Source organism: Oncorhynchus tshawytscha, linkage group LG09 (assembly GCF_018296145.1).
Source record: "Oncorhynchus tshawytscha isolate Ot180627B linkage group LG09, Otsh_v2.0, whole genome shotgun sequence".
NCBI lineage: Eukaryota > Metazoa > Chordata > Actinopteri > Salmoniformes > Salmonidae > Oncorhynchus > Oncorhynchus tshawytscha.
Window position 1 is genome coordinate 65,387,768 of NC_056437.1, and position 26,878 is coordinate 65,414,645.

Below are 26,878 nucleotides of genomic sequence, written 5' to 3' on the forward strand. Positions count from 1 at the left end.
TCTATGTGGAGAGGCTAAGCATTGCTCTAGGGGGGGTTTGATCAGTATGCCGGGCCGTGGGGAGGGTAGCCCTGGTCATCTCCACGGTGTTAGAGGTGATCCTCATAGCCAACAAGGAGGTACCGTTGGGACATGGGTGGGGGGCATGCTGCTTCCGGTGTTTGCCCGGGAGAAGGCGTCGGCGGTGCGTGAGTATCTGGATGGATGAGTATCTGAAGCTCGTGCAGATGGACCGAGCCACTCCTCCTTGAGGACACCAAGCGTGTGGAGGGTTTAACCAGCTTTAACCTGACCGCGGCGTGAACGCAAAGCTAAGAGACGACCAGACGTCCTCCCGCCCCATGGCGCACCGGGTCAGCGGAGCCGCCTTCCACTCCCAGACGCTGATCGAGCGGGCTTGACTGGAGGAGGGCCACAAGACGGTCAGAGCCGGGGGGGCGAAGAAGACATCTACCTACAGAATCCACAGGAGCTGATGGGAGTGTCTGGAACCTAAACTCCATATGGATGTTGAATCGACTATGCTTGGTACTTCCTGCTGGGTTCAATACGTGAGAGCAGAATAAGTGGAGGAGTAAAATCTGTTGATTTTCAAAGCCGTAATCTGAAGTACTGTCTGTCGCCAATTTTTATCAACAAACAACGACAAGGGGGGGGGCAAAGAGGTACTTCGCCGACATCCAGAACAATATGGACGCTTTTACAACCCAACGTGGAACTGTCATTGTACCCACCTAATACTAAGTTTGTTGCAAAAAAAAAAAAAAAAAAAAAAAAAAGTGTTGCATTGTCTCGTGTCATGGTGACTTTTTTGTTTTTTATATGGACCTAGGTAGGGATTAGCGGCTCGTGCACACGAATAGGCAGGACACACGCGTGCACACACACGATCCATCTTCCCTGTGATGACCCATTTCCACTTTCTGTAATTATTTTTTTTTTCCCGTTCAAACAAATAATATGGATAACATGAAGCGCATCCCGTCCGTATCATTTCATCAGGTAGCCGAATCAGGATTTACCTTTAGTGGACAGCAGCCTTATAAGAACATTGTTCCGGTCTTTGATATCAGCACCAGGCTCATATCAGTCCGACTCTTAAGACCCAGAGAGTCTGAATAAATCTATCATGGGTTGACTCTATCACAGGGTAAAAACGACATGAATAGTTGTAATGGTGGTACCTTGGTTGAGGGCGCGGGCAGCGTGCCCATCAAAGGCATCCAGGAGGGCACTGAGCAGGTAGAAGAACACAGCTGGTACGGGACAGCATGGCATCAGGTAGAAGGCAAGCAGAGCCAGCACGATGCGGGCATAGCCTAACAGAGAGGATAGGATCAGAGGAGAGGGGAGGAAAGAGGAAAGGAGGGCCAAGGGTGGGTGAAGGGAGGTGGTGGTGTTAAAAACAGGATTTGGCCAGCCCAATGTGACAACGCATTCGGAGACAGAGACCTTCGCCCCCTCTCTGCGAGAAAAATCTCCAGGCATTCTAGTGAGCTAGATCATCTTAAAGATTTTCGACAGAGAACATTCCCATCCTAAGAGAGAGTCACTAAGAAGCCACACATCAGAAGCCCTATCCCTAACAGGACGGATATGTCGAGGCCCCCCATCCGATTTGGGTTTTGATTATAGACTTTAAATAGAATATCTGAACTCTTTAAAATACTTTTTGACTTTGTCTGTCTGGAATGCCAGATGGATGAAGGGTCTACTTTTCCAACTGTTGGGTCCATTTTTCCAGTCAAGCTCAATCAAGCCCAGATAAAGCACTTGAAATGAATTCAAATAGTTTTTAAACCAACCCAGGTCTGGCACACAAAACAATCCTTCCAATACATAGCTAGATGGTGATACAGGTCGCTGGCACTGGCGCCTTCACACTACTGTTACACTACTAGCCATCTCTCTATAGCTACGTAAATGGTGAATATACAGTGCATTGGGAGAGTATTCAGACCCCTTGATTTTTTTTCCATATTTTGTTGCGTTACAGCCTTATTTTAAAATTCCACATCGATCCACACACAATACCCCAAAATGACAAATCGAAAACAAGTTTAGACATTTTAGAAAATGTATTACAAATTTTTTTTTAAACAGAACTACCTTATTTACATAACTATTCAGACCTTTTGCTATGAGACTCGAAATTGAGCTCAGGTGCATCCTGTTTCCATTGATCATCCTTGAGATGTTTCTACAACTTGATTGGAGTCTACCTGTGGTAAATTAAATTGACTGGACATGATTTGGAAAGGCACACACCAGTCTATATAAGGTCCCACAGTTGACAGTGCATGTCAGAGCAAAAACCATGACATGAGGTTGAAGGAATTGTCCGTAGAGCTCCGAGACAGGATTGTGTCGAGGCACAGATCTGGAGAAGGGTACCAAAAAAAATGTCTGCAGCATTGAAGGTCTCCATCATTCTTAAATGGAAGAAGTTTGGAACCACCAAGACTCTTCCTAGAGATGGCCGCCCGGCTAAACTGAGAAAACGGGGGAGTAGGGCCTTGCTCAGGGAGGTGACCAAGAACCTGATAGTCACTGACAGAGCTTCAGAGTTCCTCTCTGGAGAAGGGAGAACCTTCCAGAAAGACAACCATCTCTGCACCACTCCACCAAATCAGGCCAGACAGAAGCCACTCCTCATTAGAAGGCACACGACAGCCCGCTTGGAGTTTGCCTAAAGAACTCTCAGACCATGAGAAACAAGATTATCTGATCTGATGAAACCAAGATTGAACTCTTTGGCCTGAACGCTAAGCATCACATCTGGAGGAAACCTGGTGGTGGCAGCATCATAATGTGGGGGTGTTTTTCAGCAACAGAGACTGGGAGACCAGTCAGGATTGAGGGAAAGATTAATGTAGCAAAGTCCAAAGAGATTTTTATATTTTTTATTTGACCTTTTATTTAACCAGGTAGGCCAGTTGAAAACAAGTTCTCATTTACAACTGCAACCTGGCCAAGATAAAGCAAATCAGTGCGACAAAAACAGAGTTACACATGGGATAAACAAACGTACAGTCAATAGCACAATAGAAGAATCTGTATACAGTGTGTGCAAATGAAGTAAGGAGGTAAGGCAATAAATAGGCCAATAGGGGTGAAGTAATTACAATTTAACAATTGCAGATCCTTGATGAATACCTGCTCCAGAGCGCTCAGGACCTCATGGGGCGAAGGTTCACCTTCCAACAGAACAACATCAGAACAGCACACAGCCAAGACAACGCAAGAGTGGCTTTGGAATAAGTCTCTGAATGGCCCAGCCAGAGCCCGGACATGAACCCAATTGTTCATGGACATCTCTGGAGAGACCTGAAAATAGCTGTGCAGCGATGCTCCCCATCCAACCTGGCAGAGCTTGAGAGGATCTGCAGAGAAGAGTGGAGAAACTCCCCAAATAGGTGTGCCAAGCTTGTAGCGTCATACCCAAGAAGACTCGAGGCTGTAACCGCTGCTTTCAACAAAGCACTGAGTAAAGGGTCTGAATACTTATGTAAAATGTGATATTTCAGTATTTTAATAAATTAGCAAAATGTCTAAACTGATTTTGCTTTGTCATTATGGGGTAGTTAGTGTAGATTGATGAGGGGAAAAACACAATTTAATACATTTTAGAGTAAGGCAGTAACGTAACAAAATGTGGAAAAAGTCAAGGGTTTGAATAGTTTCCGAATGCACTGTAATAGCCAATTCATGATGGCAAAACCGGCTCAAATCAAAACAGACAGATAACATTATGCTACGATTGACTAGGCTGATACCGTAAACTAAGTCACTTCTGTACATCACGCTGGTCCGTACAATTGACCTTATTTTAGCGCCCAAAAAACGTAATACTTCCAGATCAACTGTAATATATATATATTATACCTACTGTAGCTAGCTGCTAATTTGCTAACGCAATCTAGCAAAACATTTTAGCCAGTTTTCATTGGATTGGAACCATCCATGTAAATAGAAACTCACCGATCAAATTCGGAACGAAAAGGAAGATGTTTTCCTCGGCCATTGCAGTGGTATTCAGGTGTTTTCGATAGAGGTTATTTTCGACAAACGACAATATTTGTCTAATTCCACTCTTCAATCTTTAGCTACAGTAACCTTCTGACTTCCTCGAATGTATATTTTTATTTTTGACATAATGCTGTGCGACGTCAGACTTCCGGTGAGACGCACAACTAGGCACCTCCCCTTTAATTGTAACACGTCGTCCCAAATGACACCCTATTCCCCTATATAGTGCACTAAATTTAATCAGAGCCCTATAGGTCTTGGTCAAAAGTAGTGTACTAAATAGGGAATAGAATACCATTTGAGACATTATATAGCCTCAATCATCAAGGACAGGGGACAAGAAATCAAGCTATTTTTGGCTTATGAGGGCACATGCACATCGTATGCATGCATGAGTGTCCTACTTGCTATTACTGTATGAATGATCCATGTACATACGGTAAATTACTGCAAACTCACTTTGCACTGCAAATAACAGCTGGCAATGGCAATGTTCTCAATCAAAATCAGTAAGCCAATGATCACTCTTGGCTATTTCAGGGCCTTAACGGATTCTTGTAAATCTCTACAAAGTGTGACCGTACAACCTTGGCCCAGAATAGGATTTGATCTGTCAGCGGCCTGTACAATTGTGCCTGAAATCATTACTGTACTAGTTGTAAAAACTGAACGGATCTGGATGACCTCTACTAAACACTATGTACTGACTCCGGGACGTGTGAAGGACCACAAGGATGTCCAGTAAGAACAGAGCCAAAGGATGTCAGGAAAAGAGGTTTTATTGCCACCAAAACACACCCCCAGTGTAGTGGAGGGCATACGCTGTATACCCACTATTTTTCAGTGGGCATTGCGTAATTTACTTCTTAATCCCCACTGTAGTGTAGTGGATGTATAGGGCGTATCAATTAATAGGGTTGATGGAACAGATCGGAATGCTTAGCTTAAAATTTGATGAACTAGAGTTTCTTTACATTTTAGGCGCAGTAATGTACACACGGCAGTAGACCTGCCCGTGAATGTTCCAAAATGAGCTTGCGGAAAACATCGTTCTAAATTAAAGATGCAAGATGCTAGGATAAAGGCTAGGATAAAGCACTGGACCTGGAAATGACTACCAAGTGGGAAAGAAATTGTCACCCGTAGCATACAATTAATTATACCAGTAAATGATTAACTATCTGTACAATAAGGACTGTAGTATGAGGCAATGGCATCAGACTGAACAGCCCCTGTGTAGCCATAGCATTATCGGTGGGTTACAAACATTTAGCAGGAAATGCTAACAAATATACTGAACAAAAATATAAATGCATACATTTCAAAGATTTTACTGAGTTACAGTTCATATAAGGAAATCGGTGAATTGAATTAAATAAATTAGGCCTTAATCTATGGATTTCACGACTGGGCAGGGGTGCAGCCATGTATGGGCATAAGCCCACCCACTGGGGCGCCAGGCCCAGCCAATCAGAATTTGTTTTTCCCAACAAAAGTGCTTTATTATAGCCCACTCTCAGATGATCCCGCACGTGAATTAGCCAGATGTGGAGGTCCTGGGCTGGCGTGGTTGTGAGGCCTGTTGGACGTACTGCCAAATTCCTTAAAACGATGTTGGAGGCAGCTTATCATAGAGAGATTAACATGAAATTCTCTGGCAACAGCTCCGGTGGATATTCCTGCAGTCAGCATGCCAATTGCATGCTCCCTCAAAACTTGAGATATCTGTGGCATTGTGTTGTGGCAAAACTGCACATTTTAAAGTGACATTTTCTTGTCCCCAGTACAAGGTACACCTGTGTAATGATCACTGTTTAATCAGATTCTTCATATACCACACTTCTCAGGTGGATGCAGTGGGGGATTTAGGTATAGACGACTGGGCATCTTGCCGGCGGCAGCATGGAGCGCCCGCACCCAAAAAAATCGGAATGGTGACATTTGCACGATCGGTTTTCTATCGCTCATTTGCACCACACGTCAATGATATGTCACTGTGTGGGACTGTGGGTCAATTAACCTTGTCGGAGAGGGCGCCCCGTTTCTAGTTTGTGAGCTCGGCAGGCTACTGCCTGTGAAGGTCTCCCACTCAGAAGTACGAGATGGGGAGGGGGTTGGGGGTTGGTTGACCTCAGGTCTCCCCACTGGAAGCCCGAGGTAGGGGGAGCGCAGGAATCTATCAAATAGCGCACCTCTAACTTTCTACAGTACTAAGGCAATTAGTAAAATCAATCACACTACAAAAGGCTACCAAATAAACCACAATTCATTCATAATACTGTGAATATCTAGTTTCATAGACATATTGTTTCATTTTTTTCTGGTTTGTGTAAAATCGTTAAGAATAATATAAAACCAGTCTGCACACCAACAAGGTGAATTGGTTTAGTCTTGACTCTTGGTTGACAGTGTTGGGGGGATGGGTAATGTAGTCTTGACTCTTGGTTGACAGTGTTGGGGGGATGGGTAATGTAGTCTTGACTCTTGGTTGACAGTGTTGGGGGGATGGGTAATGTAGTCTTGACTCTTGGTTGACAGTGTTGGGGGGATGGGTAATGTAGTCTTGACTCTTGGTTGACAGTGTTGGGGGGGATGGATAATGTATTGATGCCCGAGCGCCAAATCAACACTAATTTGTTTCTATTGGTATTTGTCGCTTCTTTTTTATATTTATGAGTCTTATTTTGGTATATATTTGTATATTTATATAGTTTTAAATGCTATGATTATTTATTTGTGTTCCAAATGTTTGAATAAAAATTACAGTTAGTGCAGAATGCTTTTTATTTTGTGGCGGGTCGGTGGGGCTGAAGGGGGTTTGCCCAGGGAGCCATACAAGCTAGAACCGTCACTGGGTGGATGGATTATCTTGGCAAAGGAGAAATGCTCACTAATAGGGATATAAACAAATTTGTGCATAAAATGAGAGAAATAAGATTTTTTGGTGCATCTGGAACATTTCTGGGATCTTTTATTTCAGCTCATGAAACATGGTACCAACACTTTACATTTGCATTTTTGTTCAGTGTAATTAGCCTAGCACGCGGAGGCACATAAACGAGTACAAACATCAATCCCTGCAAACAAACTCCACTATCAACTCTCAAATATCTCATAGGAGTGCTGATCTAGGTTCAGTTACGCCATTTAGATCATGATGTATAAAATGACATGGAGGACTTGATTCGAGATCAGCACTTCTATGGGCCCTGGAGTGTTTTTCCCCAAGTCAATTTCCTTTTAAAGGATACACAACATGTAATCTTTACCTTACATCTTTCATGGTTAGTTACACCAACTAATATAGTCTGTGGGCGTTCCTTTGAGCTGATACACATTCCAACCAAGTCCGTACAAATGAAGACAGCATCAAAAGTCATTTTTTCCTTTTTTTATTTTTCAAAATTATTTTTGTGTTTCTGTACAACAAATTCTGTAGCAGACCTCCGCTCCACTTTGCATTGAACCTGAACGTAACTTGGCTCTCTCTCTCTGTACAACAGTTCTATATCCCAGCACACAAATCCATTCCTCCTCTTTCTATCAGATTCTCACTCATCCATCATCACCTGCCCCACCAACTGAGGTGTATCTCAATAGTCTTTTGAGTCCCCTCCTCATCTCTCCTTCGTTTGAATGATGTGAAAGGACAGGTTAAAGTGAATTTCCAAAACACATCCACCAAAGTTCTTTCACCTGTGCTGTTTTCTACATGCCGGTGAAGGGGATGAAACGAGGAAAAATAACTACTTTTGACTATTGAGACCCACCCCCCTCTAAGCGTACATCGGCACTACATGTGGTCAGCGACATCACACATTCTCTGTCCCGTCAGCGCTGTCTCCATGCCCTAGTCTAAAAATCACAGCCTCTGAAAATGAATCTAGCATGTTCCGTCGTGAACGTGTAAACTGAAGTAAACCACCCCAGACGTGTCTTGAGGTAACAGAGGTTAGAGTATTGAAATGCACCACTGGAGACCCAATGTTTCCCACCCCACCATTTTGTTGTAATGTTGGTGCTGTTCAGATTTGGCAGTGTGAGTTTAGGAGCCAAAGGTAGATGATTCTCTACACAAGAGATCCTGGGCTCGGTTAGAATACTTTAAAATAGCTCATTCCTTTCTACTACTTGACTACTGATGAGTGGGGAAGGTGAAAGCATAAAAGCGGCGACACTTCGCTTCAATCCAATCCTGTTCTATCCAGAAATATCTTCCAGAAAGGAAGGCGGAAGGAAAGGAAGGACACAGTGACATTCACACCAACCTATTTCAAATGTATGCACTTGCTTGTTCTTGGCTGTTATATATGTATATATTTTTAAAGACCAAAAACAAATTCAGAGTATTTTTGGTGGGGTGTAGTAGTGTATAGGATGAGTACTGTAGTGTACAATCAACAAGCTTGGCTGGTCCGTGTCAACACGAACCACAAGAAGAGAGGTACAATATGGCACAAAACGTGCTGGAGTAGAGGCTGACTTTAGTCTAGAATTCAATATATTCACACACACACACACACTGCTAAAAACATGAACGGCCCGTCCACATTTAATACTGGCTCTATAACACCACAACCTTTCGTGGTAATGCACTGCCCAGTAGACTCCGACCCTGAGACCATAAAGGGAATGCTTGGGGAAAGGAAGTCGTTTTTCTCCTTTTTAAAAAATAATAAAAACAATTGCATTCTTTCCATAGCGCTCCATAACAGTAACATTGCTCTTACTCCCCACCTAGTGGTCAAAATTGGCAATTAAAACTTTTTTTTTTAAACAAAATTAGTGTACAACAAACATTACAACTGCTCTAGTAGTAATAATAATAATAGCAACCATATCTATTTTCCCTCAAAACTATTTTCCAATTTCTATTCACATGGCAAAATGATCATTATTATTACTCTACCAGCGTTTCAGAGTGCTTTTATGTACACTAAGTACAATGTCGGACAAAGGTGTTGGACAGTGAACAATCTTCAATTTTACTGTCAAAACTTTGGACAGGTATTATATACTTATATGCATTTCTATAAACATGTATGAATACAATGCTTTCTGTACAGCACTTTCATGCATTGAACTGTAATAACTGCTTTATGCACATGTACTTCTACACACCTACCAGGCTGTGAGTCCAGGAATGGGTCAAGCGTGAAAAAACTAAGCGAGCATTGAGCTCTGTACACACACACCCGCTTTCATAATGTTCACAGGGAAATTATTGCTCGGCAGTGGCAGAGTTGTGTTGGGTCAGCCGAGCCACCGGATGGCAGTGTTACATCTGTCATATATTTGAAAATCCTATTACCAAAAAAACAACTGTTTCTGTAGTTGCCTCTCGTGGTTCAGCTCCTTGCTCCACCACAAAATGGACAGTATACGACCCATCATTACCTAGTATGCTTTGCGTGTTAGTTTCTGCGTTATTTACATAGTTTACATTGTATTTTAAAGCACCCTCTTTCGAACAGTTTTATCTCCACATCCATTAATTTCTCTCAGTTTGATGTCAGCAGAGAAACCCATTGCTGTTAAAACTCCCCTTTAAAAACACCACTTTCCTACCACTTGTATCCCTCCCGTCTGTGCAGACATTGTTATACTCTCAGGTCTCTGTCTAATCTAAGCAGCTAGTCTGCTCAACTGACCCCTACTGGTGGCCAGCCCTGTCTGACCTTACTGTTAATAGCCCCGCCCCCTCCCTCATCTAAACCCTTCTCCTGAATTTGTGAGAGAGATGACCTCATCCAACAATAAAAATCACCTTGAACAATAGGAATGGTGGACCTGCTTTGGCTCCGCCCTTTGTGGTGGTAAACCTGTTTTAGCACCACCCCTCCATGAACAAACACTCTGGTAGAAAGAAGTGAGATCAGGGACATTCAATCCCCCCCCAACTTACTGCGTGGCATTTCTCAAACGACACCCTATTCCTCATATGAGAGGGTTAGAGTATCGTTTCAGAGGCAACCTCAGAGAAAGGGCAGGCTTGGTTTGATCTCTCACCCCGCCCCTTTAAGACTGAGGGGTGGAGCCTATCGTTGCCCTTCCCCTTTAAGAGTAGGAGAGGTGGGAGCCGTTGGAGATGTGTGAGGTGACCGAGGTGCTCCGGCTCAGAACCCCCTCGCCCCCCCCTGCTCCGCCGGGCCCCCCTGAGGCCGTCCTCCTCAGGGGCTGGGGGCTGTTCCTCAGGGCCATCAGGCTGGGGCCCCTGGCAACCATACCCCCGTATCCCCCTCCCTGGGAAGACGAGGAGGAGGAAGAGGAGGGCGGTGAGGAGGAGTAGAGGGAGATAGGTGGTGGGGGAGGCGGAGGTGGCAGGAGAGCCAGAGACTGGGCTGAGGCGTGTTGGGAGAGGTGGTGGTGATGAACTCCTCCCCCGTGGTGATGGTGTTGGTGTCCTCCTCCACCACCCCCCCACTCTCTCTCCCTCTCGCGGTCCTCGCGCTCGCGGCTCTCTCGGTACAGGTGTGGCGTGCTCTGGTGGTGGTGGTGGTAGTGCTGGGGGAGGTAGTGTTGCTGCTGCTGCTGCTGCTGCTGGTGATGGTGATGATGGTGGGAGGACGAGGAAGAGGAGGAAGATGAGGAGTTGGAGGAGTGGCCTCTACCACTCATGTTCATCTCACTATCCCTCCCCAGGCCGTGAGACAAAGTGATCGACTCGGCACGGCTGAAACCTCCTCCACCGCTGCAGCTGTTCTGGCTACGCCACGAAGGGGGCGCCACAGAGTTCTGCACGCCGTGGCTCCAGTGGCTCCCGGAGCGAGGAACAGGGCGGGAGGGCCAGCCCCCGGGGCCAGAGGAGGGACTGGGATTGGGGTAGCCCTGGTTGAAGGCCTCGGCGGGGATGCCCGTCAGAGCCATGTTGCTGAAGCCAAGACGCATGCTCTCCGAGTCAAATGCCTCGATTTCCCGTGCCTGGCGCTCCAGTAGAGTACGGATACGCTCCGAACGCTCGTTCTGCAGAGACAGCATCTCTTCCTCAATCTAAGAGAGAGAGAGAGAGGGAGGGAGGGAGGGAGGAGGGGAGAGAAAAATAATATTTTAAGTGGCCTATCCTTTTTGGTGTCATCTATATAGACATATTATTTTGCAAACACACACACACACACACACACACACACACTCCCTTCAGACACCCCTCCGCTCCATCTCTCCGTGTCGCTCTCACCCTCTGTTCCAGCAGGGCCCTGCGGATGGACACCCTTTGCTCCAGGTCCTTGGCTTCTCTCTCGTGCTGGGAGTCTGTGTGAATCTTGATCTTGCTCTGGTAAGCGTTCAGCAGCTCCAACTCCTGCTGCAGCTGCATTCGCAGCACCTGGTATTCTGCTTCTTGGGTCTCGTCCAATCGCAGCTAGAGGGGGAAGGGGGGCGCTGGACGTCAGTAGAGCACACCCTGGTCTAATCGACGGTTTGTGGATGTCTACCACTCAAAATGTGGGATTTGTAGTCTTAATTTGTAATGTTAGTAGTTCTAGAGCTTAGCATGGACGTAAGTAGGTGTTTGTTGAACTGAAGTTTGTTGGTATACATTTTTGGTGTGGCTGGTTTAATATGTAGGTGTATAGTTGATGTGTAGTGGGTGTGATTTGCAGTATGTGGGTGTCTGTGTGGGTTATGTCTCTCTGCGTGTATGTAGTTGTGTTGTAGTACTGCGTCGTTGTAGTTGTCTGGTGTATGAGAGGTGCACGGTAGGGTCCTTGCCTTACTCACAGCCTGTGTGGACAGCATGTCGTTGATGGAGTGGTCGTATTGCTCGGCCAGGATGGCCAGTTTCCTGGTCTGCTCCTCCTTCAGCCTCTTGAGCACCGCCTTGTGGTCGGCCTTGGGAGTGCTCTCCAACAGATGGTTCCTCAGGGCCTTGTACTGACGTGTCTGGATCTTACACGTGTCCTGGAACTGACGCTTGATCTGGAGCTCCTTGGACTGGGAGAGGGAGAAAGGAGAGTGAGGGAAGGAGGAAAGGAAGGCGAGAGAGGGGGAAGGAAGGTGAGACGGAGCCTTACCTTGAGGCTCTTGGGCTGCTGGCGGACCTCCACGGTGTGTTTCTGCCGGAGTTCCTGCTCCCTCCGCTTGTTGTACTCCATCTGGTTGGTGAGCTCTGTCTGGTGCTGCGTGCGGATCAGGTCGGCCCGCGTACGCTGCACCGCCCCCAGCTGACGGAACTCCAGCTCCTGGGTGGACTCGTGGTGCCTCAGCAGCATGGCACACTCCAGGTCCCTCTGGGTCTGCTTCTTGTTCAAGTCCTGGAGGGAGGGGAGAAGGGAGAGAGCCCACAGAGAGAGTTGGGGAAAGGGAAAGAAACATGGATAGGAAAAAGATGGAGAGAGGGAGTGAGAGAGGGTAGGAAACATGTCAACCAAGTGATCACAATACAATTAAGTAGCTTTTGTGTGTGTGTGTGTGTGTGTGTGTGTATATATACATATATACACACACACACGATGGGATAGTGTATCGCCGCAGAAGGCTGTGGTAGCCATGCTGGTTAAGTGTGCCTTGAATTCTAAATACATTTTTTATTTATTTTTATTTATTTTACCTTTATTTAACCAGGTAGGCAAGTTGAGAACAAGTTCTCATTTACAATTGCGACCTGGCCAAGATAAAGCAAAGCAGTTCGACAGATACAACGACACAGAGTTACACATGGAGTAAAACAAACATACAGTCAATAATACAGTATAAACAAGTCTATATACAATGTGAGCAAATGAGGTGAGAAGGGAGGTAAAGGCAAAAAAGGCCATGGTGGCAAAGTAAATACAATATAGCAAGTAAAACACTGGAATGGTAGTTTTGCAATGGAAGAATGTGCAAAGTAGAAATAAAAATAATGGGGTGCAAAGGAGCAAAATAAATACATTTATTAAAATTAAATACAGTTGAGAAAGAGGTAGCTGTTTGGGCTAAATTATAGGTGGGCTATGTATAGGTGCAGTAATCTGTGAGCTGCTCTGACAGTTGGTGCTTAAAGCTAGTGAGGGAGTTAAGTGTTTCCAGTTTCAGAGATTTTTGTAGTTCGTTCCAGTCATTGGCAGCAGAGAACTGGAAGGAGAGGCGGCCAAAGAAAGAATTGGTTTTGGGGGTGACTAGAGAGATATACCTGCTGGAGCGTGTGCTACAGGTGGGAGATGCTATGGTGACCAGCGAGCTGAGATAAGGGGGGACTTTACCTAGCAGGGTCTTGTAGATGACATGGAGCCAGTGGGTTTGGCGACGAGTATGAAGCGAGGGCCAGCCAACGAGAGCGTACAGGTCGCAATGGTGGGTAGTATATGGGGCTTTGGTGACAAAACGGATTGCACTGTGATAGACTGCATCTAATTTGTTGAGTAGGGTATTGAAGGCTATTTTGTAAATGACATCGCCAAAGTCGAGGATTGGTAGGATGGTCAGTTTTACAAGGGTATGTTTGGCAGCATGAGTGAAGGATGCTTTGTTGCGAAATAGGAAGCCAATTCTAGATTTAACTTTGGATTGGAGATGTTTGATATGGGTCTGGAAGGAGAGTTTACAGTCTAACCAGACACCTAAGTATTTGTAGTTGTCCACGTATTCTAAGTCAGAGCCGTCCAGAGTAGTGATGTTGGACAGGCGGGTAGGTGCAGGTAGCGATCGGTTGAAGAGCATGCATTTAGTTTTACTTGTATTTAAGAGCAATTGGAGGCCACGGAAGGAGAGTTGTATGGCATTGAAGCTTGCCTGGAGGGTTGTTAACACAGTGTCCAAAGAAGGGCCGGAAGTATACAGAATGGTGTCGTCTGCGTAGAGGTGGATCAGAGACTCACCAGCAGCAAGAGCGACCTCATTGATGTATACAGAGAAGAGAGTCGGTCCAAGAATTGAACCCTGTGGCACCCCCATAGAGACTGCCAGAGGTCCGGACAGCAGACCCTCCGATTTGACACACTGAACTCTATCAGAGAAGTAGTTGGTGAACCAGGCGAGGCAATCATTTGAGAAACCAAGGCTGTCGAGTCTGTCGATGAGGATGTGGTGATTGACAGAGTCGAAAGCCTTGGCCAGATCAATGAATACGGCTGCACAGTAATGTTTCTTATCGATGGCGGTTAAGATATCGTTTAGGACCTTGAGCGTGGCTGAGGTACACCCATGACCAGCTCTGAAACCAGATTGCATAGCAGAGAAGGTATGGTGAGATTCGAAATGGTCGGTAATCTGTTTGTTGACTTGGCTTTCGAAGACCTTAGAAAGGCACGGTAGGATAGATATAGGTCTGTAGCAGTTTGGGTCAAGAGTGTCCCCCCCTTTGAAGAGGGGGATGACCGCAGCTGCTTTCCAATCTTTGGGAATCTCAGACGACACGAAAGAGAGGTTGAACAGGCTAGTAATAGGGGTGGCAACAATTTTGGCAGATAATTTTAGAAAGAAAGGGTCCAGATTGTCTAGCCCGGCTGATTTGTAGGGGTCCAGATTTTGCAGCTCTTTCAGAACATCAGCTGAATGGATTTGGGAGAAGGAGAAATGGAGAAGGCTTGGGCGAGTTGCTGTTGGGGGTGCAGTGCTGTTGACCGGGGTAGGAGTAGCCAGGTGGAAAGCATGGCCAGCCGTAGAAAAATGCTTATTGAAATTCTCAATTATGGTGGATTTATCAGTGGTGACAGTGTTTCCTATCTTCAGTGCAGTGGGCAGCTGGGAGGAGGTGTTCTTATTCTCCATGGACTTTACAGTGTCCCAGAACTTTTTGAGTTAGTGTTGCAGGAAGCAAATTTCTGCTTGAAAAAGCTAGCCTTGGCTTTTCTAACTGCCTGTGTATAATGGTTTCTAGCTTCCCTGAACAGCTGCATATCACGGGGCTGTTCGATGCTAATGCAGAACGCCATAGGATGTTTTTGTGTTGGTTAAGGGCAGTCAGGTCTGGGGAGAACCAAGGGCTATATCTGTTCCTGGTTCTAAATTTCTTGAATGGGGCATGTTTATTTAAGATGGTTAGGAAGGCATTTTTTAAAAATATCCAGGCATCCTCTACTGACGGGATGAGATCAATATCCTTCCAGGATACCCCGGCCAGGTCGATTAGAAAGGCCTGCTCGCAGAAGTGTTTCAGGGAGCGTTTTACAGTGATGAGTGGAGGCCGCTGACCCATTACAGATGCAGGCAATGAGGCAGTGATCGCTGAGATCTTGGTTGAAGACAGCAGAGGTGTATTTAGAGGGGAAGTTGGTTAAGATGATATCTATGAGGGTGCCCGTGTTTAAGGCTTTGGGGAGGTACCTGGTAGGTTCATTGATAATTTGTGTGAGATTGAGGGCTTCAAGTTTAGATTGTAGGATGGCTGGGGTGTTAAGCATGTTCCAGTTTAGGTCGCCTAGCAGCACGAACTCTGAAGATAGATGGGGGGCAATCAGTTCACATATGGTGTCCAGAGCACAGCTGGGGGCAGAGGGTGGTCTATAGCAGGCGGCAACGGTGAGAGACTTGTTTTTAGAGAGGTGGATTTTTAAAAGTAGAAGTTCAAATTGTTTGGGTACAGACCTGGATAGTAGGACAGAACTCTGCAGGCTATCTTTGCAGTAGATTGCAACACCGCCCCCTTTGGCAGTTCTATCTTGTCTGAAAATGTTGTAGTTTGGAATTTAAATTTCTGAATTTTTGGTGGTCTTCAAAAGCCAGGATTCAGACACAGCTAGAACATCCGGGTTGGCAGAGTGTGCTAAAGCAGTGAATAGAACAAACTTAGGGAGGAGGCTTCTAATGTTAACATCACTAAAATCACTGACAGCGTCACTAGCAAAGCACCCCATCACACCTCCATGCTTCACGGTGGGAACCACAAATGCGTAGATCTGTTCACCTAATTTGAGTCTCAAAGACAGGGCCGTTGGAACCAAAAATCTCAAAAACGTTGACTTTTTTCACTGGTCTAATGCCCATTGCTCATGTTTCTTGGCCCAAGCAAGTCTCTTCTTCTTATTGGTGTCCTTTAGTAGTGGTTTCTTTGCAGCAATACGACCATGAAGGCCTGATTCATGCAGCCTCCTCTGAACAGTTGATGTTGAGATGTGTCCATTACTTGAACTCTGTGAAAGCATTTATTTGGGCTGCAATCTGAGGTGCAGATAACTCTAATGAACATATCCTCTGCAGCAGAGGTAACTCTGGGTCTTCCCTTCCTGTGGCGGTCCTCAAGAGAGGCAGTTTCATCATAGCGCTTGTTGGTTTTTGCAAATGCACTTGAAGAAACTTAAGGTTCTTGAAATGTTATGTATTGACTGACCTTCATATCTTAAAGTAAGAATGGACTGTCGTTTCTCTTTGCTTATTTGAGCTGTTCTTGCCATAAAATGGACTTGGTCTTTTACTTTAATAGGGCCATCTCCTGTATACCACCCCTACCTTGTCACAACACAATGGATTGGCTCAAATGCATTAAGGAAAGAAATTCCACAAATAAACTTTTAACAAGGGACACCTGTTAACTGAAATGCATTCCAGGTGACTACCTCATGAAGCTTGTTGAGAGAATGCCAAGAGTGTGCAAAGCTGTCAAGGCAAAGGGTGGCTATTTGAAGAATCTCAAATAGAACATATTTTGTTTAACACTTTGTTACTACTTGATTTCATATGTGTTATTTCATAGTTTTGATGTCTTCATTATTTTACAATGTAGAAAATAGTCAAAATAAAGAAAAACCCTGGAATGAGTAGGTGTGTCCAAACTTTTGACTAGTACTGTGTGTGTGATGTATGTATGTATGTATGTATAACTTTAGTCCGTCCCCTCGCCCATACCCGGGCTCGAACCCTCTGCACACATCAACAGTCACCCACGAAGCATCGTTACTCATCGCTCCACAAAAGCCGCGGCCCTTGCAGAGCAAGGGGAACCACTACTTCAAGGTCTCAAAGCGAGTGACGTCACCGATTGAAACGTTATTAGCGCGCACCACCGCTAACTATCTAGCCATTTCACATCGGTTACGTATGTATGTATGTATGTATGTATGTACGTACGTACGTACGTACGTACAGTGGGGAGAACAAGTATTTGATAACCTGCAAAATCGGCAGTGTTTCCTACTTACAAAGCATGTAGAGGTCTGTAATTTTTATCATAGGTACACTTCAACTATGAGAGACGGAATCTAAAACAAAAATCCAGAAAAATCACATTGTATGATTTTTAAGTAATTAATTTGCATTTTATTGCATGACATAAGTATTTTATACATCAGAAAAGCATAACTTAATATTTGGTACAGAAACCTTTGTTTGCAATTACAGAGATCATATGTTTCCTGTAGTTCTTGACCAGGTTTGCACACACTGCAGCAGGGATTTTGGCCCACTCCTCCATACAGACCTTCTCCAGATCCTTCAAGTTTCGGGGCTGTCGCTGGGCAATACGGACTTTCAGCTCCCTCCAAAGATTTTCTATTGGGTTCAGGTATGGAGACTGGCTAGGCCACTCCAGGACCTTGAGATGCTTCTTACGGAGCCACTCCTTAGTTGCCCTGGCTGTGTGTTTCGGGCCGTTGTCATGCTGGAAGACCCAGCCACGACCCATCTTCAATGCTCTTACTGAGGGAAGGACGTTGTTGGCCAAGATCTCGCGATACATGACCCCATCCATCCACCCCTCAATACGGTGCAGTCGTCCTGTCCCCTTTGTAGAAAAGCATCCCCAAAGAATGATGTTTCCACCTCCATGCTTCATGGTTGGGATGGTGTTCTTGGGGTTGTACTCATCCTTCTTTTCCTCCAAACACGGCGAGTGGAGTTTAGACCAAAAAGCTCTATTTTTGTCTCATCAGACCACATGACCTTCTCCCATTCCTCCTCTGGATCATCCAGATTGTCATTGGCAAACTTCAGACGGGCCTGGACATGCGCTGGCTTGAGCAGGGGGACCTTGCGTGCGCTGCAGGATTTTAATCCATGACGGCGTAGTGCGTTTCTAATGGTTTACTTTGAGACTGTGGTCCGAGCTCTCTTCAGGTCATTGACCAGGTCCTGCCGTGTAGTTCTAGGCTGATCCCTCACCTTCCTCATGATCATTGATGCCCCATGAGGTGAGATCTTGCATGGAGCCCCAGACCGAGGGTGATTGACCGTCATCTTGAACTTCTTCCATTTTCTAATAATTGCACCAACAGTTGTTGCCTTCTCACCAAGCTGCTTGCCTATTTTCCTGTAGCCCATCCCAGTCTTGTGCCGGTCTACAATTTTATCCCTGATGTCCTTACACAGCTCTCTGGTCTTGGCCATTGTGGAGAGGTTGGAGTCTGTTTGATTGAGTGTGTGGACAGGTGTCTTTTATACAGGTAACGAGTTCAAACAAGTGCAGTTAATACAGGTAATGAGTGGAGAACAGGAGGGCTTCTTAAAGAAAAACTAACAGGTCTGTGAGAGCCGGAATTCTTACTGGTTGTAGGTGATGAAATACTTATGTCATGCAATAAAATGCAAATTAATTACTTAAAAATAATGTGATTTTCTGGATTTTTGTTTTAGATTCCACCTCTCACAGTTGAAGTGTAGCTATGATAAAAAATTACAGACCTCTACATGCTTTTTAAGTAGGAAAACCTGCAAAATCGTCAGTGTATCAAATACTTGTTCTCCCCACTGTATGTATGTATGCAGAATTGACTTGAGACAGTTGAGACATGGATTGTGTATGTGTGCCATTCAGAAGGTGAATTGGGGGGGGGATGTCTTGAGCCAATAAGTATTTAACCCCTTTGTTATGGCAAGCCTAAACAAGCTCAGGGGTAAAAAAAAAAAAGTGCTTATTGACAAGTCACATGGACTCACTCTGTGCGCAATAAGTGTTTAACATGATTTTTTGAAATGACTACCTCATCTCTGTACAGATGTCTGTAAGGTCCGTCAGTCGAGCAGTGAATTTCAAACACAGATTCAACCACAAAGACCAGAGAGGTTTTCTAATGCCTCGCAAAAGGGCCTCTATTAGTAGATGGTGTGACGACCCTCCCAGTCTGTCTGCTATATTCTCCCCCTTTGCTCTTGTTTTCCTTACAAGGATGTCGTCACCTGGGCCCGGGTGTGTCCCAGGATAAATTCACTTGTCCCCCATACATGGAGGAGACTCTCTCCACACAGACACACTTGGATTTTGGTAGTGGTATTTTTGTGGCCGGTTTGCTACCTTTCAACACCCCTCATTATCACATCTATGCACGCAGCCACTCACACCATTGTTAATTGTATATAGGTCACTTCAGTTAATAAATATTTGTTTTGTTCCTCATCTCCTTTTTTGGTACGTGCTTTGGGCCGGTTCGTGACGTGTCGGGGCTCGTCCGGGATCATAAGGTTGGTTCCTAGACATCCTGATAGGTAGTATGTTGTTGCATTATGGATGGGTTAATGCTTTTTTGAATGTGCTTTGTTTGGTATTCACGGCACAAGTGTTTAGTATAGTGCCTTTAGATACGCATCAGTGATTTTGGTTGTCCGGTGACATCATCAAACAAGTGCGTTGCCTGGTATGTGTATTGTGTTTGGGGGGGAAAACGTGGAGTTAATGTTTGGAAATGCCGTAGATGCTTTGTTTGCATCTTTTGTTACAGCTTTTTGAGTTGTAATGTTTGGTACCCAGTGCTGGTTGCCTTTGTTTGATAAACTTGCCACTGCGGTGGATAGTTGGTTGTGTTCTGCGTTGGAGAGCGTATCATTGGTTAGTTTCCAGGCCCCTGCCCAGGCTGGAAACCCTTGCTCTTCTCGCTGTTGGGACATTGGTCTGAGGTGAGTACAAACTGCTGTGTACCTCAGTGGGAGATTTGGGTAGGGTAGTGTCATTTGCAACCCGGAGCCACTCCTATACCATGACTTTGTTGTCCTTAACTTCTTATGGCTGGGGGGCAGTATTGAGTAGCTTGGAGGAAGAAGTTGCCCAAAGTAAACAGAAAACACTAGAGTTTCTAAAACTGTTTGAATGATGTCTGAGTATAACATAACTCATGACAAGCAAAATCCTGAGGAGAAATAAAAAAAAGTGAGATCTGAGCTTTGTATGTATTCACCAATGAAATCCCCTTGAGATATGTTGTACTGCCTAGGGGTTCCACTAGATGTCAACCATCAATATAAATTATGAGACTTCTATGGTGTTGTGGGAGTGAATGATAGCAGAATCAGTCAGGTGTCTGGCAGTCAGCCATTTTCTGATCATGCTTATTCCTCATGGTAGTCACGTGCGTTCCATGGCTCATGAAGACAAGAAGGAATAGTCCGGTTGGAACTTTATTGAAGGTACATGTTAAAAACATACTAATGATTGATTCTGTACATAGTTTGAAATGTTTCTTCGACCTGTATAACCTTTTGAAGTTTTTGTCCGATGTAACGCTGACCAGAATGAGCGTTTGGATATGTATACCAAACGCGCTAACAAAAGGTATTTGGACATAAATTAGACATTTTCGAACAAAACAAACATTTATTGTGGACCTGGGATTCCTGGAGTGTTTTCTGATGTAGATCAAAGGAAAGGAATATTTATCATGTAATTTCTTGTTTATGTTGACGTCAACATGGCGGCTATTGTGACAAATGTTTCTGAGCGCCATCTCAGGTTATTGCATGGCTGGCTTTTCCGTAAAGGTTTTTTGAAATCAGACACAGCGGTTGCATTAAGGAGAGGTAAATCTATAATTCCATGTGTATAACTTGTATTATCATCTACATTTATGATGAGTATTTCTGTTGAATGATGTGGCTATGCAAAATCACTGGATGTTTTTGGAACTAGTGAATGTAACGCGCCAATGTAAACTCATATTTTGATTAATATGAACCTTATCAAACAAAACATACATGTATTGTGTAACATGAAGTCCTATTAGTGTCATCTGATGAAGATCATCAAAGGTTAGTGATTCATTTTCTCTATCTGCTTTTTGAAACTCCTCTCTTTGGCTGGGAAAAAAATGGCTGTGTTTTTCTGTGGCTATGTGGTGACCTAACAATCGTTTGTGGTGCTTTTGCTGTAAGGCATATTTGAAATCGGACACTGTTGTGGGATTAACAACAAGAATAGCTTTACAATGGTATGAGATACATGCATGTTTGAGGAATGTTAATGAGATTTGATGTTTTGAAAATGGCGCCCTACACTGACTGGCTGTTGTCATATCGCTCCCGTTTAAAAAATAAATATATTTTGTTTATTTCACCTTTATTTAACCAGGTAGGCTAGTTGAGAACAAGTTCTCATTTGCAACTGCGACCTGGCCAAGAAAGCATAGCAGTGTGAACAGACAGCGTTACACATGGAGTAAACAATTAACAAGTCAATAACACAGTAGGAAAAATGTCTATATACAGTGTGTGCAAAAGGCATGAGGTGGTAGGCGAATAATTACAATTTTGCAGATTAACACTGGAGTGATAAATGATCAGATGGTCATGTACAGGTAGAGATATTGGTGTGCAAAAAAGCAGAAAAATAAATATTAGCAGTATGGGGATGTGGTAGGTAAAATTGGGTGGGCTATTTACCGATAGACTATGTACAGCTGCAGCGATCGGTTAGCTGCTCAGATAGCAGATGTTTGAAGTTGGTGAGTGAGGTAAAATTCTCAAACTTCAGCTTTTTTTTTTTTTTTTTTTTTTTTTTGCAATTCGTTCCAGTCACAGGCAGCAGAGAACTGGAATGAAAGGCGGCCAAATGAGGTGTTGGCTTTAGGGATGATCAGTGAGATCCACCCGTAGCACGCGCTCCAGCAGGTGTGTGTTGCCATCGTGACCAGTGAACTGAGATAAGGCGGAGCTTTACCTAGCATGACTTGTAGATGACCTGGAGCCAGTGGGTCTGGTGACGAATATGTAGCGAGGGCCAGCCGACTAGAGCATACAGGTCGCAGTGGTGGGTGGTATAAGGTGCTTTAGTAACAAAACGGATGGCACTGTGATAAACTGCATCCAGTTTGCTGAGTAGAGTGTTGGAAGCTATTTTGTAGGTGACATCGCCAAAGTCAGTCCGTTTTACTAGGGAAAGTTTGGCGGCGTGAGTGAAGGAGGCTTTGTTGCGGAATAGAAAGCCGACTCTAGATTTGATTTTAGATTAGAGATGTTTGATATGAGTCTGGAAGGAGAGTTTACAGTCTAGCCAGACACCTAGGTACTTATAGATGTACACATATTCTAGGTCGGAACCATCCATGGTGGTGATGCTAGTCGGGTGTGCGGGTGCAGGCAGCGAACGGTTGTACTCTTGTTCTCCATGGACATCAGTGTCCCAGAACTTTTTGGAGTTAGAGCTACAGGATGCAAATTTCTGCCTGAAGAAGCTGGCCTTTGCTTTCCTGACTGACTGCGTGTATTGGTTCCGGACTTCCCTGAACAGTTGCATATCGCGGGGACTATTCGACGCTATTGCAGTCCGCCACAGGATGTTTTTGTGCTGGTCGAGGGCAGTCAGGTCTGGAGTGAACCAAGGGCTATATCTGTTCTTAGTTCTGCATTTTTTGAACGGAGCATGCTTATCTAAAATGGTGAGGAAGTTCCTTGACCAGGCATCCTCAACTGACGGGATGAGGTCAATGTCCTTCCAGGATACCCGGGCCAGGTCGATTAGAAAGGCCTGCTCACAGAAGTGTTTTAGGGAGCGTTTGACGGTGAGGGGTGGTCGTTTGACTGCGGGTCCATAGCGGATACAGGCAATGAGGCAGTGATCGCTGAGATCCTGGTTGAAGACAGCGGAGGTGTATTTGGAGGGCCAGTTGGTCAGGATGACGTCTATGAGTGTGCCCTTGTTTACTGTTGAAGAAATGTAATTCCTCTGTTTTAATTCCCAATTAAACACTCAATTCATAAGGATTTGTAAGACCCTTATTTTATAGGAATGGACAGAGTCCCGGTCTTAAAGTCAAGTAACAGCCTTTATTCAAGAGTACTCCGTACATACACACTTTACCACAGGTTATAAACTGAAAATGACGTCAGCGTTTTCTAAATGTTCCATCTCTTCTTGACACTGGTAGAAAGGCTCTCTAGCTCTCAAGCCTTCCCTCCTCGCCTAGAGCCAAGGTCAGTCAGTGTAGATAAGCAGTCTGGAGATAGTTCCTTCATTTGTACCAAGGAACAGACCGTCATTGTTCTAAACTCTTGACTACATTATATTCCATACTGGGAGCAAGAGAGAGAATTCATACATGTACAGTAACATAATAGTATTCGGATTAGTCAGTCCTGATTTGAAATGTATACATAATTAGTCATCATTGATAAAAATTCCCTTAACATTTACAGATTTAGGGTTGTACCTGGTGGGTTCCTTGATGATTTGTGTGAAATTGAGGGCATCTGGCTTAGACTGTAGGACTGCCGGGGTGTTAAGCATATCCCAGTTTAGGTCACCTAACAGAACAAACTCTGAAGCTAGATTGGGGGCAATCAATTCACAAATGGTGTCCAGGGCACAGCTGGGAGCTGAGGGGGGTCAGTAGCAGGCGGCAACAGTGAGAGACTTATTTCTGGAGAGTAATTTTAAAAATTAGTAGTTCGAACTGTTTGGGTATGGACCTGGAAACCTGCAAAGTAATGTCATACTTATCTTTGCAGTAGACTGCAACTCCTCCCCCTTTGGCAGTTCTATCTTGACGGAAAATGTTATAGTTGGGTATGGAAATCTCAGAATTTGATGGCCTTCCTGAGCCAGGATTCAGACACGGCAAGGACATCAGGGTTAGCAGAGTGTGCTAAAGCAGTGAGTAAAACAAACTTAGGGAGGAGGCTTCTGATGTTGACATGCATGAAACCAAGGCTTTTTCGATCACAGAAGTCAACAAATGAGGGTGCCTGGGGACATGCAGGGCCTGGGTTTACCTCCTGGGTTAACGGGATTGCAGCCATAAGAAGTTAAGCCATTTTGCCACAACTTTGGAAGTATCCTTGGTCATTGTCCATTTGAAAGACCCATTTGCAACCAAGCTTTAACTTCCTGACAGATGTCTTGATTGTTGCTGCAATATCCACATAATTATCCTTCCTCTGATACCATTATTTTGTGAAGTGCACTAGTCCCTCCTGCAACAAAGCACCCCCACAACATGATGCTTCCACCCCTATACTTCACGGTTGGGATGGTGTTCTTCGGCTTGCAAGCATCATCCTTTTTCCTCCAAACATAACAATGGTCATTATGGCCAGACGGCTCTATTTTTGTTTCATCAGACCAGAGGACATTTCTCCAAAGAGTACGATCTTTGTCTCCATGTGCAGTTGCAAACCGTAGTCTGGCTTTTTTATGGCGGTTTTGGAACAGTGGCTTCTTCCTTGCTGAGCGGCCTTTCAGGTTATGTCGAAATGTGGACTCGTTTTACTGTGGAAATAGATACTTTTGTACCTGTTTCCTCCAGCATCTTCACAAGGTCCTTTGCTGTTCTGGGATTGATTTGCAATTTTCGCACCAAAGTACGTTCATCTCTAGGAGACAAAGTGTCTCCTTCCTGAGCGGTATATGATGGCTGCGTGGTCCCATGGTATTTATACTTGCGTACTATTGTTTGTACAGATGAACGTGGTACCTGCAGGCGTTTGGAAATTGCTCCCAAGGATGAACCAGACTTGTCTACAATTTGTTTTCCTGAGGTCTTGGCTGATTTCTTTTGATTTTCCCATGATGTCAAGCAAAGCGGCACTGAGTTTGAAGGTAGGCCTTGAAATACATCTACAGGTACACCTCCAATTGACTCAAATGTCAATCAACCTATCAGAAGCTTATAAAGCCATGACATTTTCTGGAATTTTCCAAGTTATTTAAAGACACAGTCAACTTAGTGTATGTAAACTTCTGACCCACTAGAATTGTGATAGTGAAATAATCTGTCTGTAAACAACCTTTGGAAAAATTACTTGAATCATGCACGAAGTAGTCCAAACCGATAGTTTGTTAGACATTTGTGGAGTGGTTGAAAAACAAGTTAATGACTCCAACCTAAGTGTATGTAAACTTCCGACTTCAACTGTATCATCTCTTTTGTGTTGCCCAGTGTAATTGGCATTTCTCTTGTTGTGGTCTGGTGTGCTCAGCAGAGGGGAAGAGCGAGATTATTTTGAGAATTTACTTGTGACTATGGCATCTACATAAGATGAGTTAATTCGCTGTCCATCAGAGTAACTGTTAGAATGAACTTGAAGATCGCTGATCACTACCAGGTTGAAATTTGTGATAAACGTCTAAAATTCTCTTCGGTTGAGATATATATATATATACACACACTAGAAGTTACCACTGGGCAGCCTCTGTCGAGGACTCGCCATCTCCCCGTTTTGCTACAATGGTCGCTCTGTCTGAGCCCTAGTTGAGCCTGACTCCCGTGGTAAAGCTGACTTCGGTCAAGAGTGTTACTACTGTCAGGGTTCTGGTCATTGGAAAAACGTATGTCCTGTTCAGCCTCCAGTATTTATGCTGCAATAGTTTGTCGGTGGGCTAGGGTCAGTCTTTTATATCTGGAGTATTTCTCCTGTCTTGTCCTGTGTGAATTTTAAGTATGCTCTCTAATTCTCTTTCTCTCTCTCTGAGGACCTGAGCCCTAGGACCATGCCTCAGGACTACCTGGCCTGATGACTCCTTGCTGTCCCCAGTCCACCTGGTTGTGCTGCTGCTCCAGTTTCAACTGTTCTGCTTGCGGCTATGGAACACTGACCTGTTCACCGGACGTGCTACCTGACCTGCTGTTTTCGACTCTCTAGAGACAGCAAGAGTGGTAGAGATTAGAGGTTGACCGGAATAGCCGATTAATTAGGGCCGATTTCAAGTTTTCATAACAATCGGAAATCAGTATTTTTGGGCGCCGATTTGCCTATATATTTTTTTTACATTTTTTTAAATAAATGTTATACCTTTATTTAACTAGGCAAGTCAGTTAAGAACACATTCTTATTTTCAATGACGGCCTAGGAACGGTGGGTTAACTGCCTTGTTCAGGGGCAAAACAGATTTTCACCTTGTCAGCTCGGGGATCCAATCTTGCAAACGTACAGTTAACTAGTCCAACACAATAACGACCACTCCACAAGGAGACTGCCTGTTACGCGAATGCAGTAAACCAAGTTGCTAGCTAGCATTATACTTCTCTTATAAAAAATCACTAGTTAACTACACATGGTTGATATTACTAGATATTATCTAGCGTGTCCTGCATTGCGTATAATCTGAATGAGCATACAAGTATCTGACTGAGCGGTGGTAGGCAGAAGCAGGCGCGTAAACATTCATTCAAACAGCACTTTCGTGCGTTTTGCCAGCAGCTCTTTGTTGTGCGTCAAGCATTGCGCTATTTATGACTTCAAGCCTATCAACTACCGAGATGGTCCTCCAATAATCAGTATCGGCGTTGAAAAAAAATCAGTCGGTCGACCTCTAGTAAAGATGCTCTGAATGATCGGGTATGAAAAGCCAACTGACATTTACTCCTGAGGTGCTGACCTGTTGCACCCTCTACAACCACTGTGATTATTATTTGACCCTGCTGGTCATCTATGAACATTAGAACATCTTGGCCATGTTCTGTTAATCTCCACCCGGCACAGCCAGAAGAGGACTGGCCACCCCTGGTTCCTCTCAGTTTCTTCCTAGGTTTTGGCCTTTCTAGGGAGTTTTTCCTAGCCACTGTGCTTCTACACAGCATTGCTTGCTGTTTGGGGTTTTAGGCTGGGTTTCTGTACAGCACTTTGACATCAGCTGATGTAAGAATAACTTTAAATACATTTGATTGTTCTAAAGGGTAAATTCAGTGCTTATGTTAAACCTAAACCCAAGGCATTAGCAGCGCCTGTCCCACATCAGTTCACTCTTGTCACTCTCTCATGCCCAGGGGCATGTGAAAGTCCATATTGACCCAGATTATTT

General features: G+C 44.5%; 2 protein-coding genes across 3 annotated transcripts in view; both read right to left on the bottom strand.

Annotated features, from left to right (window-relative positions):
* cdipt (CDP-diacylglycerol--inositol 3-phosphatidyltransferase (phosphatidylinositol synthase)) overlaps positions 1-4,188 on the bottom strand; it is a 12,013-nt gene extending 7,825 nt beyond the window's left edge. The window contains exons 1-2 of the mRNA XM_024432768.2: positions 3,982-4,188; positions 1,185-1,319 (exon numbers count right to left, since the gene is read on the bottom strand). Coding sequence (XP_024288536.2) covers positions 1,185-1,319; positions 3,982-4,024 — 178 coding nt within the window. The 5' untranslated portion in view covers positions 4,025-4,188. The remainder of the gene's footprint in view (positions 1-1,184; positions 1,320-3,981) is intronic.
* Positions 4,189-7,405: 3,217 nt separating this feature from the next.
* taok2a (TAO kinase 2a) overlaps positions 7,406-26,878 on the bottom strand; it is a 41,998-nt gene continuing 22,525 nt past the window's right edge. Inside the window, exons 17-20 of one of the 2 annotated variants that reach the window (XM_024432770.2) lie at positions 12,039-12,278; positions 11,746-11,958; positions 11,204-11,386; positions 7,406-11,019 (exon numbers count right to left, since the gene is read on the bottom strand). In XM_024432770.2, the coding sequence (XP_024288538.1) occupies positions 10,087-11,019; positions 11,204-11,386; positions 11,746-11,958; positions 12,039-12,278 (1,569 nt within the window). In that variant the 3' untranslated portion in view covers positions 7,406-10,086. Of the gene's footprint in view, positions 11,020-11,203; positions 11,387-11,736; positions 11,959-12,038; positions 12,279-26,878 lie in introns of both variants that reach the window. The other variant, XM_024432769.2, reaches the window with a different exon arrangement.